Source organism: Melanerpes formicivorus, unplaced genomic scaffold, assembly GCF_026170545.1.
Source record: "Melanerpes formicivorus ecotype bairdi unplaced genomic scaffold, bMelFor1.0.p_v2 SCAF_72, whole genome shotgun sequence".
NCBI lineage: Eukaryota > Metazoa > Chordata > Aves > Piciformes > Picidae > Melanerpes > Melanerpes formicivorus.
The window spans coordinates 1948454-1971839 of NW_027142424.1; the positions used below are offsets into that span (position 1 = coordinate 1948454).

The 23386-nt window shown below is 41.3% G+C and overlaps 1 protein-coding gene across 8 annotated transcripts in view; it reads left to right on the top strand.

Annotated features, from left to right (window-relative positions):
* The window catches only part of ATXN2 (ataxin 2), a 54255-nt gene that overhangs the window by 22358 nt on the left and 8511 nt on the right, over window positions 1–23386 (top strand). For 2 of the 8 annotated variants that reach the window (XM_068163386.1, XM_068163387.1), the window contains exons 8-20: window positions 765–962; window positions 1469–1647; window positions 3121–3330; window positions 5394–5576; window positions 7047–7235; window positions 7959–8066; window positions 8917–8987; window positions 9691–9998; window positions 10452–10515; window positions 10632–10784; window positions 12135–12201; window positions 14206–14390; window positions 15475–15607. In XM_068163386.1, coding sequence (XP_068019487.1) covers window positions 765–962; window positions 1469–1647; window positions 3121–3330; window positions 5394–5576; window positions 7047–7235; window positions 7959–8066; window positions 8917–8987; window positions 9691–9998; window positions 10452–10515; window positions 10632–10784; window positions 12135–12201; window positions 14206–14390; window positions 15475–15607 — 2048 coding nt within the window. The remainder of the gene's footprint in view (window positions 1–764; window positions 963–1468; window positions 1648–3120; window positions 3331–5393; window positions 5577–7046; window positions 7236–7958; window positions 8067–8916; window positions 8988–9690; window positions 9999–10451; window positions 10516–10631; window positions 10785–12134; window positions 12202–14205; window positions 14391–15474; window positions 15608–23386) is intronic. The other 6 variants (XM_068163388.1, XM_068163389.1, XM_068163390.1 and 3 more) reach the window with 5 other exon arrangements.

Here is a 23386-nt window from a genome sequence, read left to right on the forward strand (position 1 = left end):
GAACACAGATCTGTGGGTAGACAGAAGGAGGTGCCAGGTGTGATATCCATCTCTGGTTCTCTCATTCATTATTTCATTGCTTGTGTATAGAAATCTCACTTGGTGGCTTTCCTAAAGAAGCTACATATGCTTTTTGCAGTATGATCTTACCTAAAATAGATATAGAGAATGAATGGGTTTGAGGTCCTAGGACATGGCAAAATGAGTCATGGGTTTCTGGTCCTGTGCTCTAATGTATTGCATTCATCTTTTTCTGCAGTTATTCATAACAGGAAGAGCTGAAATTCTCTGGCTGGAATTATCAAAGGATTAAGCATGTAACTTTTAATTTCAGTAGGGGTGGGGACTCTGGTGTCTGTTGGGAATGTGTGACTGGCTAAAGACATTCAGGTGGGGTCTCTGTCAGTGGGTTTCTATTGAAACCACAGACTAAAGCTTTTTATTACTAATGTATTCAACCATGGTAAGAGTTGGAGCCTTTGCATAGCTTTAGGGACTGGGGATTTTGCAAATCATATGGAAAAGCTCAGCACCCTGACCTCAGCTCTCCAGGCAGGTAGAGGACACTGAATTTGCACATAATATCAACCCAGTCCAGGAATATTGACTTACTTAAAAGACAGCAAGTCTACTGGCCTAAAAGCAAGGTTCCTTTTTTTTTTTGTTGACTCTGCCTTGATTAGAACTTACACTGTAATTTTTGTAGCTCCTTTGTGCTTCTGAATGCATTTCAGAGATTCTTTTCCTTTCCATTGTCTTTTTAGGGTGCCATTAGAAAGAGATAATTCAGAAGAGTTTTTAAAACGGGAAGCCAGAGCAACTCAATTAGCAGAGGAAATTGAATCAAGTGCCCAATACAAAGCTCGGGTTGCCTTGGAAAATGATGAAAGAACAGAAGAAGAAAAATACACTGCTGTTCAGAGAAATGCTAATGAACGAGAAGGACATGGTGTGAACACTAGGTACTTGCAAATGCTCTGAATAGTATTTTTATTGAAATGATGGAGGTATTTTGGTACAGTAGCAATTTATTCATTGAAACTGTGCTTTTTCAGCAGGACTGATTAGGTTAGGAGCCTTGTGTAAACAATCATGTGCTGTTCTTGGCACTCAGGCTGACTTACACACCTCTGCCTGGCCCTGTATTATCTCTGTAGTGAAATAGACTTCCCCCTTCTGCTATGTCACTGTGGTGAATTCATACCAATTTACAGTAAAGGGCAGTGGTTTCAGTATGTCATGGAGAATTTCAGGCATTAGTGCTAAATCACTCCGTGTCTCTGGGCTCCTGGAAAGTGGACTGTGTGGTCAGTATCAAAAGCCAATTCATGAGGTGAATGTTAGGTCAACATCTGATAGTATTTAGAGTTTTCCTTTTGGTTTGATTTGAGAAGGATAGAAAACAGCAGCAGAGCACTTGATACAGAGTATTTTTCATTGTCACTGATAGAAATTTGCTGTGTTTCAGAGAAAATAAATACATTCCACCTGGACAGAGGAATAGAGATGTCTTGCCCTGGGGGAGTGGAAGACAAAACTCACCAAGGATGGGCCAGTCTGGATCAGGCCCTCCAATTTCAAGGTCTGGATCACATACTTCAGAATTCAGTCCTAACTCTGGAGCAGATCAAAGAGTAGTTAACGGAGGCAAGTATCTGAAGTCTAAATGAATGTCAATTATCTAATTATGCTGAAACTGCTTATGGTGTGGTCTTAGGATGTGTATTCTATAAGCCAGGTGAGCATTCATCATTTAACAGAGAGGTGGTGATTTTGATTTAACTTATTTGTAATAGAACACACATTTGGCTGCACTCTGTGTAGGTTTGCAGAGCAGAAATATTACTTCTTTTCCTTCTCAAACACCTTTGTCTTAAATGATGGTGCAGTATGTGGTTTTAAAGAGAAAACACTGCTTTATGTAGTGCTGCTGCTAAGCTCTGTGGAGGAGCAGCAATGCTGACACCTAGTGAAAGGGAGCCAAGGAAGCATCACTTCCTTTCTGGTGCACAGATCTGTTCTGTTTCCTATGAAAATGAATCAAGCAACTCACTATGTGATGTTGTGGAGGGGGAAAAAAAAAAAACCATTGTTGGGAAAGGAAGAGAAGAATTAGGGGAAAAGAAATGGAAAACCTTCTCTCCAAAGAGCTATTTGGGTATTTTCTGCTGTACACATGGGTGATACTCATAAACACACATCATTAGGCACTGTGGCGGGAATTGGTGTTTCATAAGTCAAACACCATTTTTGAGATGGATTTCAGCAGTAGCCTATCCTTGAGGCATTATAAGTTAAAAAGCTATTTGATGAGGTTGCTGTGAATAAATGAAAAACTTATAGTACTCAAGTGCCTCTGTCTGGAGAGGAAGTCTGAGAAACATCTAAAGGTAAGTGAGACTTCCTTCTTGAACACAGAGTCAGCCCTGTGAAGGATGTACAACTGAGTCTTGCCCAAGCAACACTAACCTTGACATTTGTTGGTAATATTTGTGGTTTCTCTCATCCTATTACTCTGCTGAATGAACACCATATATCTAAAATACTCAGGGTGGCTTGTGAATTCAGTTTGTTTTGGAACCAACCCTATATCTTAGCTTAAAATACAACATCAATACTTTAGATAACTGATAAAAGACATAAAGATCAGGATCCAGACACTGAACACCGCTGTTTTTTGTAAAGATACAGTTCCTAGAATTGATATTGCTCATCATTTGGTTTGCAAGTAGTAGTTTGTATAGTCGCTAGTGTCTGTGAACCGCTGTTTGAGAACCTCTGGTAGCTATTGAAGGACCTTGTCAAGTGATGCATACTGTAGAACATATATATGATAGGCTAACAGATCAAACTTTACTGTCTATTCCTTAGTAGTATTTGTAGATCCTAATTAACCCTTTGGGGAGTTTGTGACATTCCAGTGTTAAATTTGACCTGAAGTGGAGGAAATAACCTTGCAGAGACTGTTTTATTGGTTGCAGAGACAAACGAATCTACTCCCCAAAGGGTTAAACATGAAAAATCATTTTGTCATATTTTACTTTTTTTTTTCTGTTGACCTTTTTCCCCATAATTTTTCTTTAGTTTTTATACTTTCCTTCATATCATTTGTTCTGTCAGGTGTTCCCTGGCCATCGCCTTGCCCATCTCCTTCCTCTCGCCCACCTTCTCGCTACCAGTCAGGTCCCAACTCTCTTCCACCTCGGGCAGCCACCCCTACACGGCCGCCCTCCAGGCCCCCCTCGCGGCCCTCCAGGCCCCCGTCTCACCCCTCTGCTCATGGTTCTCCAGCTACTGTCTCTACTATGCCTAAACGCATGTCTTCAGAAGGTACAATACCACAATTTGTTCATGTTTTTGTTTGTCTTTGTTTAACTCCTTTGTGAGTTTTAATTACAAAATTGTTTTTCCTCTTCATTACTTAACCTATAATTTGTGTTTAACTTTAGTTTATCAGACTATTTCTATTAACCTTTTTATTTGAAGAACTTTACAAAAACAAAATAAAGCTGTGGCATTTCCCAAGTTGGTATGAAATAAACTCAGCTTTGTAAACGCTGCTCAGTGTCTTAACTCAACCAACAGCGCCAGGCAGGACCCAATAACCTTAGAGAGCATTTTTAGGGTCATAAATTCATATAAAATACCAAATCTTTTAATACAGCTGTTCCACAGAAAGTTTCAAATCAACTAAATAATTGAATTAGCTTTTGTAAAACAACAACAATAATAACAGTAATAAAAATCCTGTATACAGAGAAGTGCATTGAGGAGTGGGATAGGATAAACTGCTTCAAAGGTGAATCAATAGAGAAGCTAAGATCCGTTTGCACTGAGGCAGAGCAGAAAGCCAACAAATAGTCCATAATACACAGAGAAAGGCCAGCTCAGGAGTCTTTGGTAACTGTATGCACAGGTATCTGAACCAAATTAATTTCTCCTCTGGGGGGTGCAGTAAGGAACACATTTTAACATGTTTATTTTGTCTAGGTTCACTTTAAAAACAAGCCTGTACAACACATCCAGCAAGCCTGAAAAAAATGCAAAGTGGTTATACCAAACTCCCTGGGAATACGGAGTCTGTGCTGTAGCTGGCTCCACTGGAGGAGTCACGAGAGAGAACAGTCATCCCGCTAATGGAATCAGTACCAGCGTTCTGCAGCTTGCCTGATAAATGCCCAAGATGGTGTATAACCAGAAGGTGGATGGTAGTGGGCCTGTCTGGATGATGTGCTGCTGCCAATTCACCCATGTTAGCTTTTTTAATGTGGGAAGATCTTGAGAATCCACATGCAAGTTCAAGTTATTTTTTAGTGCTTGCAATTGATTTGTCAGGCATGCAGTGAACTGCTGCTACTGCAATGTTTAATTTCTACTACCAGGATTGCTGGAATGTGTGTATTCTTGCTGTATAGCATTTGGATTGAAGTGTGCTTTTAGATTGATGGTTAAAATAGAGGCTGACATTTAAAGCTTTATGTAACCAGAAGGGGTACTTGATATTTTAGAACTTTGATCTGAAACCAGAAAGCCATTATCTGAACTTCTCACTGTTATTGACCTACATTAAAAACAAACTGTAATCAGCCAGATTGTCTTCGGTTCATACGCAGTTATTGCTTTTGAAGTATCAACATCTGAGTCTGATCTTGTAAAGGAAATATTTGTTAGGGTGTAGGAACTGTACTGTTGCTTAGACTTGAGCATAACTGTTCTGTGGCAGCTGTATGAGCTGTTCAGAATTACTGTGTTCACTTCTGACTTTAGCCTCTGGGCGTTAAACATGCATGACTTGAACCTTGGGATAACAATAACTTGTTTAGTTGTAGTTTTGCTGACTTGTAAATTAATTGTGACCTGCTGCAGGCAATTTAGCCTCAGTACAAAATGCTCTGCTGAAATTCCCCAAGAGCATTGGTCAGCCAGTGTGACTGCTCTGTAAATAAATGTTGGGTATCACTGACCACCTGACAAAAGCACTGGAAATTTGTTTCTTTTCTGGAAAATGTTTGATAGCCTGAAACTGTGCTTATCCAGAAGGAGCTGGGCCACTAAACTTTTCAGCTTGCCTTCTAGTAAGCAATATTGGTTACTTGGTTTCAAGTATTTTATATCCAGGACCTGTTTTGATTCTGATAAAGCTTCTGAATATCAATGAACTTGAACTGTCATAGCAAGGTGATGAGTGTGTTGGTAGTCTGGCTGGACCAATGACTTGGCTTTTTTAGTCTGGTGGATCCCTGGTTCTGGTCAATATCAGTGTAAATTGTTTTATGTATTACTGCATTATTGAAAGATACTAGATTAAATTCAGTTTTAAAACAGTATGTTTGGGTGCTGTTTAGTGATGGACTTGAAGTACTTATTGTGTGGGGTTGTCTTCTTTTTCTCAGGGCCTCCACGGATGTCTCCTAAGGCACAACGGCACCCTCGAGGTCACAGAGTCTCTACTGGTAGGGGTACAATTTCAAGTGGCTTAGAATTTGTATCTCATAATGCACCAGGGGAAGCATCTACTACTGCAGTGGCACGAGGCAGCCCTTCAGGTGGGACGTGGTCATCAGTTGTCAGTGGGGGTAGGTAAAGCTTGGCTTATTGCAGATGGCTTGCCAGGGGTACTTTAGAGTGCAAATACTAAGCAGAACACTGCCTTTCTAGTCAATCCAGGCTCTGAATAAACACTGGTCTGCTAACTTAGCTTGTTTAGGTGAAGTAGGAGAAGTTCCCAAATAGCTTAGTTAAATGGTGGGTGAGGTGATCCTTCCAGTGCAATATTGCTCTCACTGGAGATAGGTTAGATGCTGTATGAGGAGAAAGGAAGGAAAAATGTGGGGATTAGCTGTTGGAAGAAGTTATTGAAGGAGACAAGAACAGTTCTATCCACCCCATTGCATCACTGAATTTGGTCAATGAAGGATGTGTTTGGATAGAGGAAGGTTGATGGTAGAAGGTGAAATGATATTTGAGTTAAGTTGGATATATTTTTCCTTTAAAAACCTTGCAGGCTCTAAGTGGTCACTTTGTATTTGTCTAAGTACTGTGGTAGCAGACACAGTGTCTCCTTTTTTCAGTCAGTTAATTTTTATTTTAGCTTTTAATATTTGACTTCAAATGTAAAGCTCAGTCATGTGACACAGGCCCTAGTCTTGAGCTTTTGGGGTTGAGGCCATGTACTAGTGAGTTGTTACCAACTTTCTTTGCTAAAAGGGCAAGTGAGTGCCAGCTTGATGTCTTGACACTTCCTAGCAATGCTAGAATTCTAGAGGAGAGCAGTGGGAATGCATTTTTCAGAAAGCAGGTGTGAATTAGGCCTCCTAGACCTGTTGCCTTGTGGAGATTTAAACATTTCTGTTCTGATGTTATTTGATTCATCCTCCCTCTCCACTCCCCACTTCATATATTATTAACATCCAAGCAGGACTGTTAAATGACTTAGTTCTTCCTCCTCACTCACTTCAAGTTAATATGTGGTGTAAAGCAAGTAACTAGCCCCAGAGAGATGAGCAGGAAGTACAACTTATTGCTAAAAGAACGTGCAACTTTCCTTGCTTCTTTAACACAGGGGCACAAATATACACCAAGCAATCTTCTTTCAATGGGCTGTGTTGTTTTTTTTCCAGCTGGCAAACCTCCAAAAGAGGACCCTGTAAAATGGATGTGTTTTTTCAACCCTTAAAAAAAAAACAATTATTTTACATCTTTGTGTGGAGACCTGACCACCTTTTCTGTTCTGCCAGAAACTGTGTTAATGTGAGCTGTTGTAGTTGTACTACTGGGGGCCTGGGGAGCATATTGCAGTGTCATTGTGGGACTACAGGGCAGTGATGTGTACTAGGGGGTAATCTGCAGGAAAATTGCACCACTTACCTAAAATGCTGCATTGTAAAGAGCTAGGACATGCACCTGAAAGGTAAACAGGTTTTCAGTTACTATATCATATTCTACTAAGTATTTTAAAGCATGTTTTTAGTAATTTTAAAAGTAAGCAAACTGCTGAGCAGCTGAGGAAGCTTATCCTATAACTGTTTTCTCCTGTTTGTTTCTAGTTCCAAGATTATCCCCCAAAACACACAGGCCTAGGTCTCCAAGGCAGAGCAGCACTCCCACGGGACCAGCTCTGCCTTCTCCTCAGCCTGGTACTATTCCCACTGAATCTGTTGCCATGCCTGTTCCAGCTGCCTCTCCTACACCTGCCAGCCCTGCATCCAACAGAGCTGTCACTCCTTCCAGTGAAGGTGAGTTACCCTCAACAGCTTCCAAATGTTCCCTTTCCCTAACCCCTGACAGTGGAAATGCTTTTAGATGAACAGAGCTGCTTTTGGGAAGACTTCTGATGCATTTAATTTTCCTGTGTTGCGAGTTCCCCTTTTCACATGACACTGGCTTTAAATATTGGAGGGAGGCTTTTTGATAAGCCTTTATGATTAATTTTTCCACCCATCAAGAAGCATGGGCTTATAGGTGTTTGATTTAATAGAGGATTTAACCTTATAAACTGAATTCATGGGTGTTTTCTAACTTTAAAAAACACAGACTACTGGTTTTACAGAATATTTTGGGCATAGCAAAAGGAAAGGCGGGGGGTGGGGTGGGGGGTGTACGCTCCCAGCATTCAGGAACAACAGTCAGATGTTTCAGAACTCTCAAATCTTTGTAGCATTCAGCATGAAAAACTTGTACTATTGAAAATAATGTACTCTCAGTTTGTAGGTTTTTTTTCAGCCTAGGTAAGGTTCTGAGATGGGAGGGATTTGTTGTCTGGGACTTCTGGCTTGAGGATGGTAGAGTGGGGAAGGTGGGGAGAATAATCCTCCAGATTCTGACTGAATTACAGATGATGTTTAACATTAGGGTTTTAATTTTGAAAGGTAAACATGGTTAAATCTATCTTCTGTCTTGCCATCTCTGGTGATTTTGAGTTATGTATAAGAGAGTAACTTTGGCAATTTCTTTTCCAGCTAAAGATACTAGGCTTCAGGACCAGAGGCAAAACTCTGCAGCTGGAAACAAAGAGAATATAAAACCAAGTGAGACTTCTCCTAGTTTTCCTAAACCTGAAAACAAAGGTTTGTATCCAAAACTTTCATATATCCTTGAGAAATGTAGGAATTCCAAGCACTAAACTTGTTATATTGACTTGCCCTAGTTAGCATTTCAAGGAATATTTGGACTAAGGCAGTTTGTCTTGCGTGTTCTGCAGTGAAAACGTGGGCATGGCAGTTGTCAAGTGACAGGCCCTGAAATGTTGTCCTTGACTCATTTCATCAACACACAGAGTGGAGATGCTCATACACATGGCGTAATTTCTTTGTGCCTGGGGTTTTGGTGGTTTTCTTAGTCCCTTTTCCTTCTTTTTTGTTCCTCACTCACAGAGCTGTTTTTTGACTTTTTGGACTAAATGAGTGTTTCTGTTCACAATGCTCCTTAGCATTGTGGTCAGCATGGTTTTTTATAATTACAGTTTTTCCTATTGTGCCTTAAACTTGGCTTTCTCTGCAGCATTACTTGTTCATTCCATCCTCAAAAGAATCTTTTCATGTTGTTGAACTCCCATCAGCATTTCACCTTTAATTGCTGTGTCTTGAAATGCTGGCATGTTCTGTTTTGAGAGTTTTAGTGGATGCTGCTTTGTACTCAGCCGAGTTCTGCAGTCCCTGCACCTCAGGGCTTCTCTCTTGGTGTGGTAGATATGTCAATTATGTAATGCTCTGGTTTCACAGAGCATTTTTTTGTGCTCACACACAAGACTTCATGGAATTGCACCAAATTACAAATGTCACCAAGTCACAGACTAAATGCTCTCTGTACATAATTGTTACATCTGTAAACATGACTCTGCAAGTGGAGAAATGTAAAGGGTTGTGTGCAGAGTTTGTATTAGACATGCTTGGACAGTGTTGGTTTTCTGTTTGGCAGGTGTATCTCCGATTGTTTCGGAACATAGAAAACAGATTGATGATTTAAAGAAATTTAAGAATGACTTTAGGGTAAGTCTCTCTGTTAACTCAATGCTATTACAGTTCTGGGGTGAATTGGGATTGTTGTAGTGAATTGAATACATTGCATGTGGTTAACAGGAAACCAGATCCTTACTAATCGTGGGAATTTATGAAAATATCTGTAAGAATTCATGCTAGGTAATATAAAATCAATGCTGCCTCTTGCTGGTACAATTGCCTAATGCATGTAAATGTGCCTATTGACTACACAGAAGATGGTACTTGAAACCTGTTTGATCATTAGGTACAAATAATTCTATCACAGTTATGCTCTACATGGAAGAGCTGTTTCAAAGTTAAATTAGGGGATTTACTGAGGAAAATTGAAGAATTTATATTAATTATTTCCTAGTTATAATACTTTATTAAATCAGTTTAGATTTAAGGGTTAAATCACACCGGGGGATGAGTCCAGAGAGTCCTTAAGCTTTTCTGTCACTTCCTAATCAACATATAGGTCAGCTGAGTCGCTGAATAGCTTTTCTCACAGTGTAGGCTGAAAACATTGTCAACATTCATAGATTTCTTTTCTAGTAGAAATGGAAGTGTATGTTTTAAAAGGTCATTTCCAGATGATTGAGGCCTCTGGGATTGTATTTTGCTCTGTGGATTCAGTAGCGTTAGATTGTCTCTCCCTAGTTGTGTACATCGATTTTCTGAATGTATTCCTTGTTTGTTTCATTTTTTTCAGTTACAGTCAAGTTCCTCTTCAGATGCAGTGGATCAGCTGCTAAACAAAACTCGAGAAGGTGAAAAATCAAGAGATGTAGTTAAAGAAAAGACAGAATCAACCCCTAAAGAATCTATCATAGAAACTGGCAGTAATACTAACTCCAACGGTGGCAGTAGCAAACCTAATAGCCCAAGTATTTCTCCTTCAATAAGTAATAGTTCTGAGCAGAAGAGAGGCCCTGAGGTAACTTCACAAGGTGTACAGACTTCTGGGCCTGGGAGTAAACAAGATAAAGAGGATAAAGAGGAGAAGAAAGATACTTCTGAGTGAGTATTCCACCTTTCAGAGTAAGCACATCTGGTAGTAGTGTTTAGCCATTTGTATTACGAATGTGTCATATTTTACTGTCTATGTGTTCAGTGTAAGTGCTCTGTTAGACAGCAGGTCAGGGGACTCTGCTGAAAGTCATCTCCTAAGTCAGTGAGTGGCAGAGCTCCATGTAGAACTCTAGTCCTGTTGATGCATAATTTTGTATCTAAATGCTTACCTAAATGTTTTCCTGGCTCATGTGAGCTGTAGTATCAACAGCAGGAAAACTTCTTAGTGGATAAATACAGTAAGGAGTGGCTTTTTGCATGCCATGTGTTGAGTTCTCAGAAATCTGACTCACAGATGGAAATGAGGTATTTCATTCTCCCTAACTATTAAAAATTCAGAGTTCTGCAGATATGGTTGTAAACAAATGACACTAAACATCCTTCTCTGTTCTTTATCTTTAGGCAAGTTAGAAAATCAACACTTAACCCTAATGCAAAAGAGTTCAACCCTCGATCTTTTGCTCAGGTAAGTTATTTGATGCTGTTTAACATGGCCTTTGAGTAGATGTTTGTAAGCAGACCTTTTCCTTGGAGACTAATCAAGCTAACCTTGCCATATGCATTGCTAAATTCTCTTTGTAGCCGAAACCTTCTACTACACCAACCTCCCCTCGTCCTCAAGCTCAGCCTAGCCCCTCCATGGTGGGTCATCAGCAGCCGACCCCAGTGTACACTCAGCCTGTTTGTTTTGCACCAAATATGATGTACCCGGTTCCAGTGAGTCCAGGCGTGCAGGTAATGTGAAGCTGGTGCTGCAGACTTGGTAACACACTTCAGATGACTGTCAGCAAGCTGAGGAGACTTGGGAGATGCAAATTAAAACAGTGAATTGATACAGCTTGTCTTATTCTTGTAAATGTGGACACAATTACATTGCTGTTAGGTTTTAGCTATCTAAATACTGACTTTTTCCCCAGTGGTGTCTCTCAAGCTAAGGTGTTGTCATAATCTCAAAACATGTTAGGGGTTGACCTGCTGGAAAGCAGAAGGCCCTGGGAGTCCTGGTGGACAATTAAGTTCACCATAAGCCAGCAGTATGCTCTTGTGACTAAGAAAGCCAGTGGTCTCTGGGGTGCGTTAAGAAGAGCATGGCCAGCAGGTTGAAGGAGGTGTTCTTCCCCTCTACTCTGCCCTCGTGAGGCAGCAGCTGGAGTATTGTGTCCAGTTCTGGGCTCCCCAGTTCAAGAGAGATAGGGAAGTATGGGAGAGAGTCCAGCAGAGGCTAGAAAGTTGCTGAGGGGCCTGGAGCATCTCTGAGGAGGAAAGGCTGAGACACTTGGGGATGTTGAGCCTGAAGAACAGAAGCCTGAGAGGGTTTCTGTCTTTTCAATGCTCAGTGATAGCTGAAAGGTGTGGGACAGGAGGATGAGGCTGGGCTCTTTCCAGTGGTGCCCAGCAACAGTAAAAGGGCAATGGGCACAAACTAGAACACAGGAAGTTCCACCTAAACAAGGAAAACTTAACTGTTACGGTGCTGGAGCTCTGGAGCAGGTTGCCCAGGGGGGTTGTGGAGTCTTCTCTGGAGAGATTCTGAACCTACCTGGGCATTGTGATCCTGGGCAAGCTGCTGTTGGGTGCCCCTGCTTGAGCTGGGGATTGGACTGGATGATGTCCAGAGGTTCCTTCCAACCCCTGCCATGCTGGGATTCTGAAATTCCAGGAGCTCTTTTGTTTATTGTTAACCTGTGCAAACATCCTCCCCAGTCCTCCAAGCACAGACTCACTCTCTTAAGTTTTAAGGAGCTCTTCTTTCATCCTTAGTTTCCTGTTGTGTCCCATAAGTTTCTGGTCACTGTAAGGACCACTAGGATTTCAAATCTAATTCTGTTACAAAGCCATGTGATTTAGTACATTGCTTAAAGTAGCAGCAGCAGCATTACTTGACTGGTTGCTGCAAACCATATGGTCTTGTTTGTAAAACAGACTTAATCACAGTGATCCAAGAAATTATCATAGGTTAGATAGAGTTCACTAAACCATGTAGCATAACAGAGTTGAACACATCAAAGCTGAGTGGGGCCCTCACCCCAATACACAGGTTTTTTTTAAAGGAATGTCATAGTTTCAACTTTCCTTCTGTTTCAGCCTCTGTATCCTATTCCCATGACGCCCATGCCAGTGAACCAAGCCAAGACATATAGAGCAGGTAAAGGTGAGAATAATACTGCCTGTTTGGTTCTTAGTCTGCATGCAGCATGGAAAAATGACAAATGTTTGTGTGTTTTTTTTCTAATCCATTTTGCTTCTGATTGATATTTTCAATGCTATTTTTTTATTATATAGAGAAGTAGGTAAGAGCACTAATTAATTTCTAAACAAACTAATTCAGCCAAAACATGATAAATTGGAGTACAGGGGAGTTGCTTGCTTTGGAGTTTGATTAGACAAATGAGCCAAGACCTCTGTTGCTGAGAATGTTAGGGTAAGCCAATAATCTCCTGTATTTCACAAATGTTATGGGTTTGTTTAAAGGAAGCTTCCTGTACTGGTTTTCTCTGCTGTTTTTCTGTACTGATTTACAGCAGAGCCCTGAATAGTGCTTCAGTAAAAGGTTGTGATTTTTGTCAACAAGCAAAATCACTGTCCTCAGAGTATGCTGTGCTGCTCTTCTGGAAAGAACTTACTGCTGGTTCCAGTTTGTTCTTTTTCATTCCTTCTGCACCAGTAACTGAGCAGCTGGACTAACAATACCATGGTTTGAAGAAATGACACCTGTGGCTATGGAGAGCAGAACATGTGTGGCGAGAGGCCCTGTCCTCTGTGCAGTGCAGCGAAGGGGCAGAAGAAGGATGGTCTTGTTTTTTATAGTCGTGTTTCAGATCGGGCTCTGACTCCACACAGTGCATGCTTTCTTGCAGTGCTTCATGATGATGGGTTCCAGTGCTGCAGCTCCAGTCACTGGAGGAGGAAATTGTTTAAAAGAGCAGTTCTGCTGTTTAGAAATTAACAAGCAGCCTTTATGAACGCGGGGAAGACAAAAACCTGCAATGTATTGCTGTTTTAATACACACTGACTACTGTGGCCTGACCCAGGCAATCTTTTAGTTCATAGCACTAATTGTTTCAGCAGAAATCTGTTACTGTGTACTCACTTGCTATGTGAGCCCACTCTCTATTTTGAGTCCCTGGGGTTTTTTTAAGCTTCATTATTCTTTTGCATAGCCCTTCCATATGTGGCATAGTCCTGAAGAAGCTGCAGGCACTGAAGTTCAGTGCCTTTATGCTGTTCCAGGTCTCATCTTATATTTACTTTCTTCTATTGTTGATTTGCAGCGTAAATACAGTCATCACTGAGGGTATTTTACTGACATCTCCAGCATTTCCTTCCTTTCTTTTCTCTAAGTGGCCTACATTGCAGTGGAGTTTACAAGCGCTTGAGTTAGCACAGTCCTTAGTTGCAGTCTCACTGCAGCAAGGAGCTCACCTTCAACTCTTGTGCCCTCTTGCTTAGTAGGCTGAATTAGTTTGTTCTGAGTGCCCTGCCGCTGTGGTTTGCTTGGTTGTCTTTACCAGGATTGCTCAGGTGGCCCCACACTACAGTCCTCTGCTCTCTTAATCTTTTCTTCCCTTTAATTATTCCTACTGCTCTTCTTCTCATAGGTTGACTTGTCCCCTTCAGTGTTTACCGTGACCTCAAAGTTGCTTTCTGCTTCCCTGAGGGGTAGCACAAAGCTTAAAACATGTGAATGTCTCAAATGGCAGCTGCATGGAGACCTTTATGCTGCTCTCCTCAGCTATGAGCACAAGTAGTTGTAAAAGACTTAGCTTTCCAGCTGATGGAACAGATGCTGAGTAGTTCCTGTAGAGGGTGAATTAAGCTTTTTGAAGGGGACAGGATCAAATTGGTTAATGTTGTTATCCTGATATAACCTTTCTCTTCTGTTACTGATTCTTGTCCTTCCTTCTCCAAAAAAAGAATCAGGCCTGGGTTTGTGGCTGTATACATAGCTCAAAGGCAGTGATGAAAATCAAATGTTTGGAAGGAGGAACTCCTTTACACCCTGTTCCCCTTTTTGACAGAGCTCTAATAGGTGGTTAAAGGTGAAGGGGTGAGGGTGTTCCACTTGGTCACAGTGGCACTGTAATGTAAAACCTTTCAGGAAGATGGTCATTCTTCATCCTGCCTTTCTGACATGAGTCACTCTTTGCTTTGTAGTACCAAATATGCCACAGCAACGGCAAGACCAACACCACCAGAGCACCATGATGCATCCTGCTTCTGCAGCAGGCCCTCCAATTGTAGCTACGCCACCTGCTTATTCAACACAATATGTTGCATATAGCCCCCAACAGTTTCCTAATCAGCCTCTTGTGCAGCATGTGCCACACTACCAATCTCAGGTAAGCCTTTGCAGTGTCTGTGATAAGGCAAACTGGAAATAATTCAGCAGCTCAGTCCTAAATTCCCTGTTGTCTCCAGTCATAAGTCAGTCTGAGCAGTCCGTGTGCTCTGGAGCATACTTGGTGGTGTTTTATTATGCTTCAAAGCCTGTAACGTATTTTAAGGTCAATTTAGAAGTTGGCATTTATTATTGATACTACCTTTTTAGCTCTTTGAAGAATTCCTCTCAGGTCACGGCGAGGACATCTGCTAGTTATGTGTTCTAAGAATAACCTGCTTGGTGGACTTTGAGGGTGGCAGAGCACTGAAACAGGCTGCCCAGAGTTTGTGGAGTCTCTGTCTCTGGAGGCACTCAAAACCCACCTGGATGTGTTCCTGGCTGTTTTACTCTAGGTGACCCTGCTTTAGCAGAGGGGATTTGGAAATTAGGATTTTCAGAGGTCCCTTCCAACCCAACCCGTTCTGTGACTCCTCTTACTTCAAGGGTTTTTAAATACAGAATCATAGCATTGGTGTGGTAAAATTGGAATTGTTTTGGTTGGAAAAGACGCCTAAGATCATGGAGTCCAACTGTTGACCTTACCCAACCATGGCCATTAAGCCATGTCCCAAAGTGCCATGTCCACACGTTTCTTGAACGCCTCCAGGGGCGGTCACTCCACCACCTCCCTGGGCAGCCTGTTCCAATGCCTGACCACTCTTGCACCAAAGAAATGTTTCCTAATACCTAATCTAAACTTCCCCTGGCACAATTTGAGGGATAATTATGTACATAAGCTTGTTGTGTTCTCAGGGTAGAAGAAGCAAGATATGCCAATGGCTCTTTGTCCGTTTCTAGCTTCACATTTTTAGAAGCAGTTGGGATAATTATGCTAGCTTGAAGTTTTACTAATTGAACTGTCACAGCTTGAAACCTGTTTAGCTGAGTTTCGATAGTTTGAAATCTCTCTGTTGATACCCGATTCACTCTGCGTTTCAGTGAGGCCAACCTCCTGCTGTTTTGAAGCGTGACTGTTTAGGTGACACTCGTGTCTTTGTACAAGTCCCCCAATTAACTGCCTGTTTTCTTCTCTCTGACTGCAGCATCCTCATGTTTATAGCCCTGTAATACAGGGCAACGCTAGAATGATGGCACCACCAACACACGCACAGCCGGGTTTAGTATCTTCTTCTGCAACACAGTATGGTGCGCATGAACAGACGCATGCTATGTATGGTAGGAAACGTTTTGTGTTATATGTAACTTTTTAAGTCCTTACCTTGTGCCAGGGATGTGTATAGTCTCAAGCTTCAAACATTTGGGTATCGTTCAGATTACACCAGTAAATGTGGTTTATGTTTCGTAAGCTGATGAGCAGAGCATTGAAAACTGAGCCCACCGGGTTAAAATGACAACTCAAGTATGCTGATTTCAGTAGGATGCCAGTGACCAAGATGAGATTTCAACCTGGGAGCTGCTAAAGAATATCTGCTGAAAGAAGTTTGTTCGAGTTCTCTTGATGCTCTTGACACAACATTCCTTGATTGTTTTCTTGATGATAATTAGAACTTGTTTTATTGCAAGGCTGTGACCTAAGTTTCACAACTTGACTTTAGTTCTGACAACTAGTGAAATGCTGTCTTTATGATACTACTAGCATTATTAACAGTATGAACACTGCTGTTTAAGCAAAATAAAACATGTGTTGCTTACCTTTCCTTTTTTTGGTAAGTCAAGAAATTAAGTATATGAAACGGCTCATGTATTGCTCTGGCTTTGACAACTAGTCTCCAGCATTATCAGATGGGCATATTTCAATTAGAGTGAAGTGCTGAAAGTGTGGGTTACCTTGTTACAAAGTAAAATGTGGGGGAGACAAAAAAAAAAAAGCCCAAACCAGAAACCCAACAACTTGGAAAGCCTGATAAATGTATGATAAATCAATGCCCAATTCGGAGGAGAAAACTCACTGCAAAACATGCTATTGCAAGAGGTAGAATCAAGGTTGCTAGAAGGCTTGGAAACTGTCATAAAATGTCAAAACAGCAGATGGTCTCTTGAAAAACATGGCATTTCAATACTTGTTATAGCATCTGAGGAAGACTTTTATTGGGTCACGTATATTATTGATTTAGATTCTAATAAAAGATTTTCTGTACCTTTAGACATCTTTGTATGTTTTCCGGTGCTTAGTTTTACACTGCTGCTTAATGGAAGTCCATCATGTGTCATGGAAACTTAACCAAGGCTAAGAAGCTGGAAGCTTAGTGTGAAATTCGTTCTGATTTTAAAAAGTCTGTGTCTTACCCATCTGAAAACATCCTGTCAGATGTCTGCAGTGGGATGGTAACATAGCTGAGAAGCAAAAATAATAGAGAGAAACCTTTTTTGACACTTGGAGGAAGAATATTTCAGCTCGCTTGTGCTGATCCTGAAATGGAAATTACTTGTAGAAATTGAGTCTCTCACAGGTCCTTGCTAATTGTATTACTTTGATCTTTTTCAACTCTTGTGCTTGAGGTGTCCGTGTAAACAGATCTTCTGTTTGCTTTTTCATTAGATTAAATAGAATTCCCACAAAGTGAACGATCAAAGGCTTGCAGACCTTTCTTGGTGAAAACTCTCCTCTCGAATCCTGATTAAAATAAAACCAAACACGAGATAATCTGAGATTTGATTCACAATGGTTGCATGTGACTTCCTAGCAATTTCCCATTGTGCACCATCCTTATCTTCTGTAACCAGTGGGCTCTACAGCATTGAAGTACAAGCTCGTTCCCTTGGCTGGCTTTGATCAGATGTCTGTATAGGGTTGGTTTTTTTTTTCATTGATAATCTAACTTGCAACTGTTAGATCTCATTTTGTGTTGGTTTTGCAGCTTATCTGTTGTAGGTATGTCACAACCCACCAGTGCAAACAGCTAAGTTGGGTCAAACTTGAGAACTCTTTGGTATTTCCTGCTGTGTAATTAAATATTACTTTTCCAAGAGCACCTCATTTAACAGAAATTACACATCCTCCTGTGCTCTTTTAAGTAGCTACTTGGTGACTCATGTAAATACTCTCCCACCTTCCCAGTAAATGATCAAGGGCTTGAAATTCTTACTTTAGAAGCTGTTCAACCCTGCTGGATCATGAAACTCCTTGAGACACATTTTTAAGAGCATGTTCTTGCCATGTGCAGAAGTGTTTATTGCCTAGCAAACACGAATTGGCTGAAATACACCCTTAACCTACAGAGTTTACAGTTAGCTGCACACAGAATGACTTGTGATATAGTGCAGCAGTGGCTTAGTTCAGATTTTTGCAAGTTTTCCCTGTGCTGAGTGCTTGAAGACCTTGCCTAGATGGATTGTGGTGCCTCAGCGTATCCATCTGTAACATATTCACTTCAGCTTCCATTTAGCCATACGTGAATGCTTGGGAAAAATGTAGCAATGGCAAAGGTGATAAATGTGAAGCTGCTTATGGAATACATGGCTAAAGAACAACGTGCTGGCATCATCCACATCTGACTGAGTGGCTGTAAGAAAGTATCCATAACTTATGCTCTGTTTTGGGAATCTTAAGTTTGCCCACAGTATCTTTGAGGTAAATATACCAATGCCCTTTGATTCTGGTCCTCTCTTAGAGCTAATTTGAAAGGACAGAATAACAACTTCCTGAGAAAGAACAACCACTGCTGCTTTTGATTTCTGGAGCACTTGCTCCAGATTTCCTTTTGGCTCTTTAAAATGGCTATTTGATTAATTTTGTTAATTACTTATTTTAAGATACATTTTTCCTTGTGGATAGCAGGATTCAGTGGGCTCCACTGCCCTTTTCCCCTTCAAGGTACAAGTGCTTTGCTTGAGATAATTCTCGCCAAACTCCATTTTTTTCCTACATATGTGGTAGAGAGAAGATATCTGCAAGGACAACTGCACTGAGATGTGGGGGTTGGGGGATGAGTCAATGAATTATGAAGTGTTATGAAGTAATCTTAAGGTGTAAAATGTTTTCTGGTGAGACCTGAAACTCTATCTTCACTGCTGGTTTGGGACAAGTTGAAAGGCTGTGGCGAGTAGTAACTGCCTGCCAGTGAAGAGAAATGCCTGTTGAGCCATTAAATGAACTACCCTCCCTGCCAAAAGTTTGGGGTTTGTTTCCTTCCTGTCTCCTGAAGAGATAGCTGAATCCAAAGTACGTACTGTGACCCGCACATGTTGATAAGCGCTCCTGCAGTTTAAAGAGGAGTATTTTTGTCCAGTGCTGTTTAATGGGATATTTCTGCACTTCTGGGATTTCCTTGTCAGTTGTTAGTGTCCTGCTGCTGTTTCACAACCTGCTGTTAACAAGAGCTCAAGAGAAGCAGAGCAGCTGAGCTGCATGGTCACCGCTAGACCCATCTAAACCCATGATGGAGGAGTGTTTAAGTCATTGGGGTTTTTCCTTTCACAACACAATTGGGAAGGACAATGTTCAAGCAGCTCTTTCTTCCTGTCTACCAGCCAGCTGATAAAAAAGGCTATCACACCCTTCAGCTCGTAACTCCTGGAGCCGTGACCACTTAGATGCCCTTACCAAGGGACGTTTGACACGCAGGCACTGCAGAAGCAGAGCAGTACACACACCTCTAACTGCTGCCCGCACCTACCCAACGGAGCTGTCGTTCTTACCCTGCCAAACCGCTCGCTGCTCTCAGAGTGTTCTGTCTGTCTGTCTCAGATGTTGGCTCTGTCTGATCTCCCTGATACCAATGTCGTTGGGCTGGTGGAGTTTGCTGGCCGTGGTTTGCAGTTTGTTTGGTCTCTGTCACAAGAAGACCTAAACCTGTGCTCTTAGAAAATTGAGTTACCTAAGCAGTGGGTGGATGTGTTAAAACCTGTGACAATGAACTTGTGTTAGCTTTCCCATGTAGCTGAATTGCCTGTGTTTTTGCAGTAACTGGAGTCCTCTGAAAAACTGAACTTCTGTGTTTAAAACCAAGCTTGTGTAAAACCAGACTTTGGTTTTATACAGATGCATTTCCTGTTTTTTGTGCTTTCATTCCTGTCCCCATTCTCCCTTCCCCTTTCCCCTTCTGCATATGTTTTACTAGTCTGGTGTTGTCTCTAACTTTATCTGGTTTCTGTCTCAGCAGTAGAGTAAATTCTATTACCCTGGTAGTACAATGATGGATATAATATAAACTTCAGAGGACTCTCCAGGGACTAAGAGTGAACCAGTCACCAAAGGTGTCTTGGAAATGTTAAGAGTGATAGCGATAGAGCTGAAAAAGCAAAGGGCCAATTTCTGCTTTAGTGTAATTACTTTTTAACCTTCTCATTACAGTGGACTGTAATAGACCATTAATTGACATAAAGTTTCTTTTTGTGTTAAGAACTGAAGAGCTCAGTGTCACAGTTAAGAAGGAAGGCTTACTTGAGACTTGTGTTGTTTCATCTCCAATCATGAAAAACTAAATATTCAGCTCTAACAGTACCTAGATAACATTAAAAAATATATATATATCTGCATGGTTCTACAATCTTTAAAAAGAAAAAGAGAGAAAATAAAAGAATTAAAATAAAACCATTACAAATGACGCTGACCTTTCCAGAAGACGGGAAGTATGCACGTGGCAAGAGGCTAATTTACCTTTCTATTTCCCAAATTCAGCATGTCCCAAAATACCATACAGCAAGGAGACAGGCCCTTCTTTCTACTTTGCCAGTGAGTTGGGTTTTTTGTACTAATTTTGATTGTACAGAAAAGCAGTTTCTAAAGAACAGATGTTAAAAGGAATGGGACGTGTTGAGGGAACAAGTTTCCTTGCACCAAACCAGTATGTGGAAAATGCAGGAAGGTTCCTTTCAGTGGATGGGGGAGGGGGTGTATGAAGCTGTTGAGCAGATCTGTATGACCACAGGAAGATGATTTGTTGGGGTTTTTTTTTAACATGTATTTTGCATGTCAACTAATCTCTTGACTTTACTACCCAGTCTTTTCATCTGCAACCAGAAGTGAGCGCTGCGTGTGGATAGCCTCTGCTTAAAACCTGGGTGAAGCACGTCGCTCCTTTTCTTTCCTGGCCAAAATGGGACTTTTAAAACTTGACAAGTTCATTGGCTTCCTAAAAGGAGAAGTATCTTGTGCCTCATCTCTTAAAAAAGCTGTGGCTCAAAATTCTGAGCCTCTGGGAGGAAATCACTTGAGTGGCAGCTGAGGTGAAAGAAGCTTTCTGTAGAGTTACTTAGGTACCTCTGAAGGAATGCTGTGAACAATGTCACTATTAAAAAGGGAGTGGCAAGAAGAGGGCTCCTTGCTGGTGCACAGCATCAGGTGCTTCCTCTTTGGCAGACGAGCATTATCAATATTGCCGTGCTCCTGTGCAGTGTTCCTGGTGACCTACATCAGTGGAAGCTGTGGGAGAGGGGGCCAGTGTTCTCCATGCTCCCAGTACACAGCAGCTAATCCTTCAGTTGTGTTCTGGGAAAGGCAGATAAGTGAACAACACTGCCTTGTATGTTGATGTTGTTCATAGCACATGGGGGAAGCTAGTTCGGGGGGATATGGTTGCAGGATGAGCTGTAACTGTCACCCAAGATGTGGCTAAGAAGGATTTGCAGTTTCAGGCTGCTTTTGTGCTTGCTCCTAGCCTGCAGTGAGACTCGTTGCCGTGTCTCAAGTCCATGCAGCCTATGCCAGGCACTCTTGTGGGTTTTGGGGTTTTTTTTAAAGTTAGCTCATGCAAGAGGGATGTGAGAAATGCCACTCGTTCTCCAAACCCCTCTTCTGGAGGAGGCTCGCTGTGTTGCTTGCACAAAAATGGCTCTGCAGGAAGCAGCGGTGTAGGATGCTGCTGGCCTGTCCTGTTTTCACGCATCTTGGTTTGGTGCACTGAAATCGCTTTGATAAGCTCGTTCCTTTCGTGGATATCCTTTGAAGTGAAGTCCACTCTACCTGTGTCAAATGGCTTCTTTAAATGTTTGTGTTATGAAAGAAACATTTGCTATTTCTTTGCTTCCTACCATTCAGGTCTTTTAAATGTAGTTATCCTCACCATCTTACTGGCTCTGGCAATAGCTTTGAAGTTTGTTCACTGGTCAGTTCTTGAAAATAGGCTCTTCAGTGCATCTTTGGATGATGACCACCGATGACCACCATTGGCAACGTCAAAATTCCTACCAGGGCAAAGATGAAATTACATGATGTGGGTTTTGCATTTACCCTTGCAGCTGGGAGCCCTGCTGGGTTTCTGCTGCTCTCACCTCTTTTGATTTCAGCTCCTTCTGTGGGTTTGATGGCTGGCTGCTACTTGTTTGCCTCTTGGAATACTGGGTTGTGCTTTTGTAGAGTTGAATTCAGTAATTTCGATCCATCTAATATTTTTTGCTCCCTTCATTACCGAGTCACTTATCTTCACCATGTATCTCTGCAAGGTTAGTGCAACTAAATATTTCATGTTAGGAACCTACTTGATCAAAAACATGCAGAAGTAAAGCAGATTAGAACAGGGAGTGTTTCTTAGGGAGAGGAACTGAAGCCATAAAGGGTGAGAAAAGCAGGGTATTTGTGCTGGACTAAGCTGAGGTTACTTGAAGCAAGGAGATACGAAGGGTTGTTGTGTCCTTTCCTCAAGCTTTCTCAGCACTTTCTTGGATACTAGATGGCCATTTGGAAAAAATCTCCCAAGGGCTGACAGTTGGGGGGAAATGTTGGATAATTGGTAGTTTCGTTTCTTTCTTTCTTTCTTTTTTTTCACCTCCTGCTTATCTTGTTTGCTCTTTGATATGTGTAGTGAGCTGTTGTGTTGAACAGGCAGAAATGGCTGGAGAAAGTCGCAGTGAAAGTGCTTTAGTTCTGGCTAAGCAGGTGCATTTCTCATGGCTGTTTTTGCAAGACTCCTTTCACAGGCTCCTTAGTCTCCTAGATTTCATTGGCTTGTCATGAGCTATTAATTGCACCAGCTAAACACAGAACAGCTTTTTCATTTCGAGAGCTGAAGTTTGAACTCTGGTTTGGAACTAGCAGAGATCTCTGCACATATTTCAGGCTTGCTGCCTCTCCTGAACCCTTCTTGATTTGGATGCAGTATCTGTACAGGGTTTAGATAGGTTCAAATAGCTTTTTTTTTTCTGAAAGGCACTTACAATATTACTATTAAAACATAATTTGCAGCAGCATCTGAACTAGTTTTAACCAAATTTGCAGAGCTTATGAGGGTAAGTTGTTAAAATGGGGGAGAGGAGAAGCTAGGCAAAGAAAAGTATTTTGCTATAAAACATCTGGTAGTTTAAATGCAAAGCTGTGGATAAAAGATATTAGAAGGTTATGGTAGAGCTGCTACTGTGATAAAAAATCCTCCCCCCCCTGCTTCTGTCTCTGTTCTTTAGGGCACTGTTCTTCAGTTTAACTGATTTCTAAAGAGAGAAGTCCATTGTGAAGTCTTATTGTATGACAGTTCTGCTTCAGAATAATTTGGTTTATTATTCTCTTGGCTATAAAGAATGAAAGCTGAATTGCACAAATGGTTTAAAGGAGTACCACATTATTTTGGGGCCTCTTAACAAATGATGTGGCAGGATGTGGGAAGCCTTGACTATCTTACAACTTGGAATTAATTTTCATATATGTTTTAAAACCTCTGGAATGGAGTCGAAGTTAATTTGTAGTCAGGCATGCCAGCTCTGTGGCTGAGGCAGTGGGATGAGAGCTGAGGAAGATTTCTGGGAGCATGCCCTTTGGCAAGCAAGTCAATCCCTCTATGCATTTATTTCTATTACTTTGACAGAGATAACTACTTCTGGTCTTCTTCAGAGTGTGTATAATAATGAGCTTGAGAAATTTCCCTGCTGCAGAAAGCAGTAAAATGCATATTGTGAAAATGATCAGTATTTCCATTGATGAGTTCCATGTAGCAATGTTTGAAAGTCTCAAACAGGAGCCTGGTGGGGTGATGCTGCTGCAAAATAAATTTTAGTAGTGATATGGGGGGAAAAAAAGAAGTTTTTTCCTTGCATTTGAAAAGATAAAGTGCTGTGGGTGGAGAT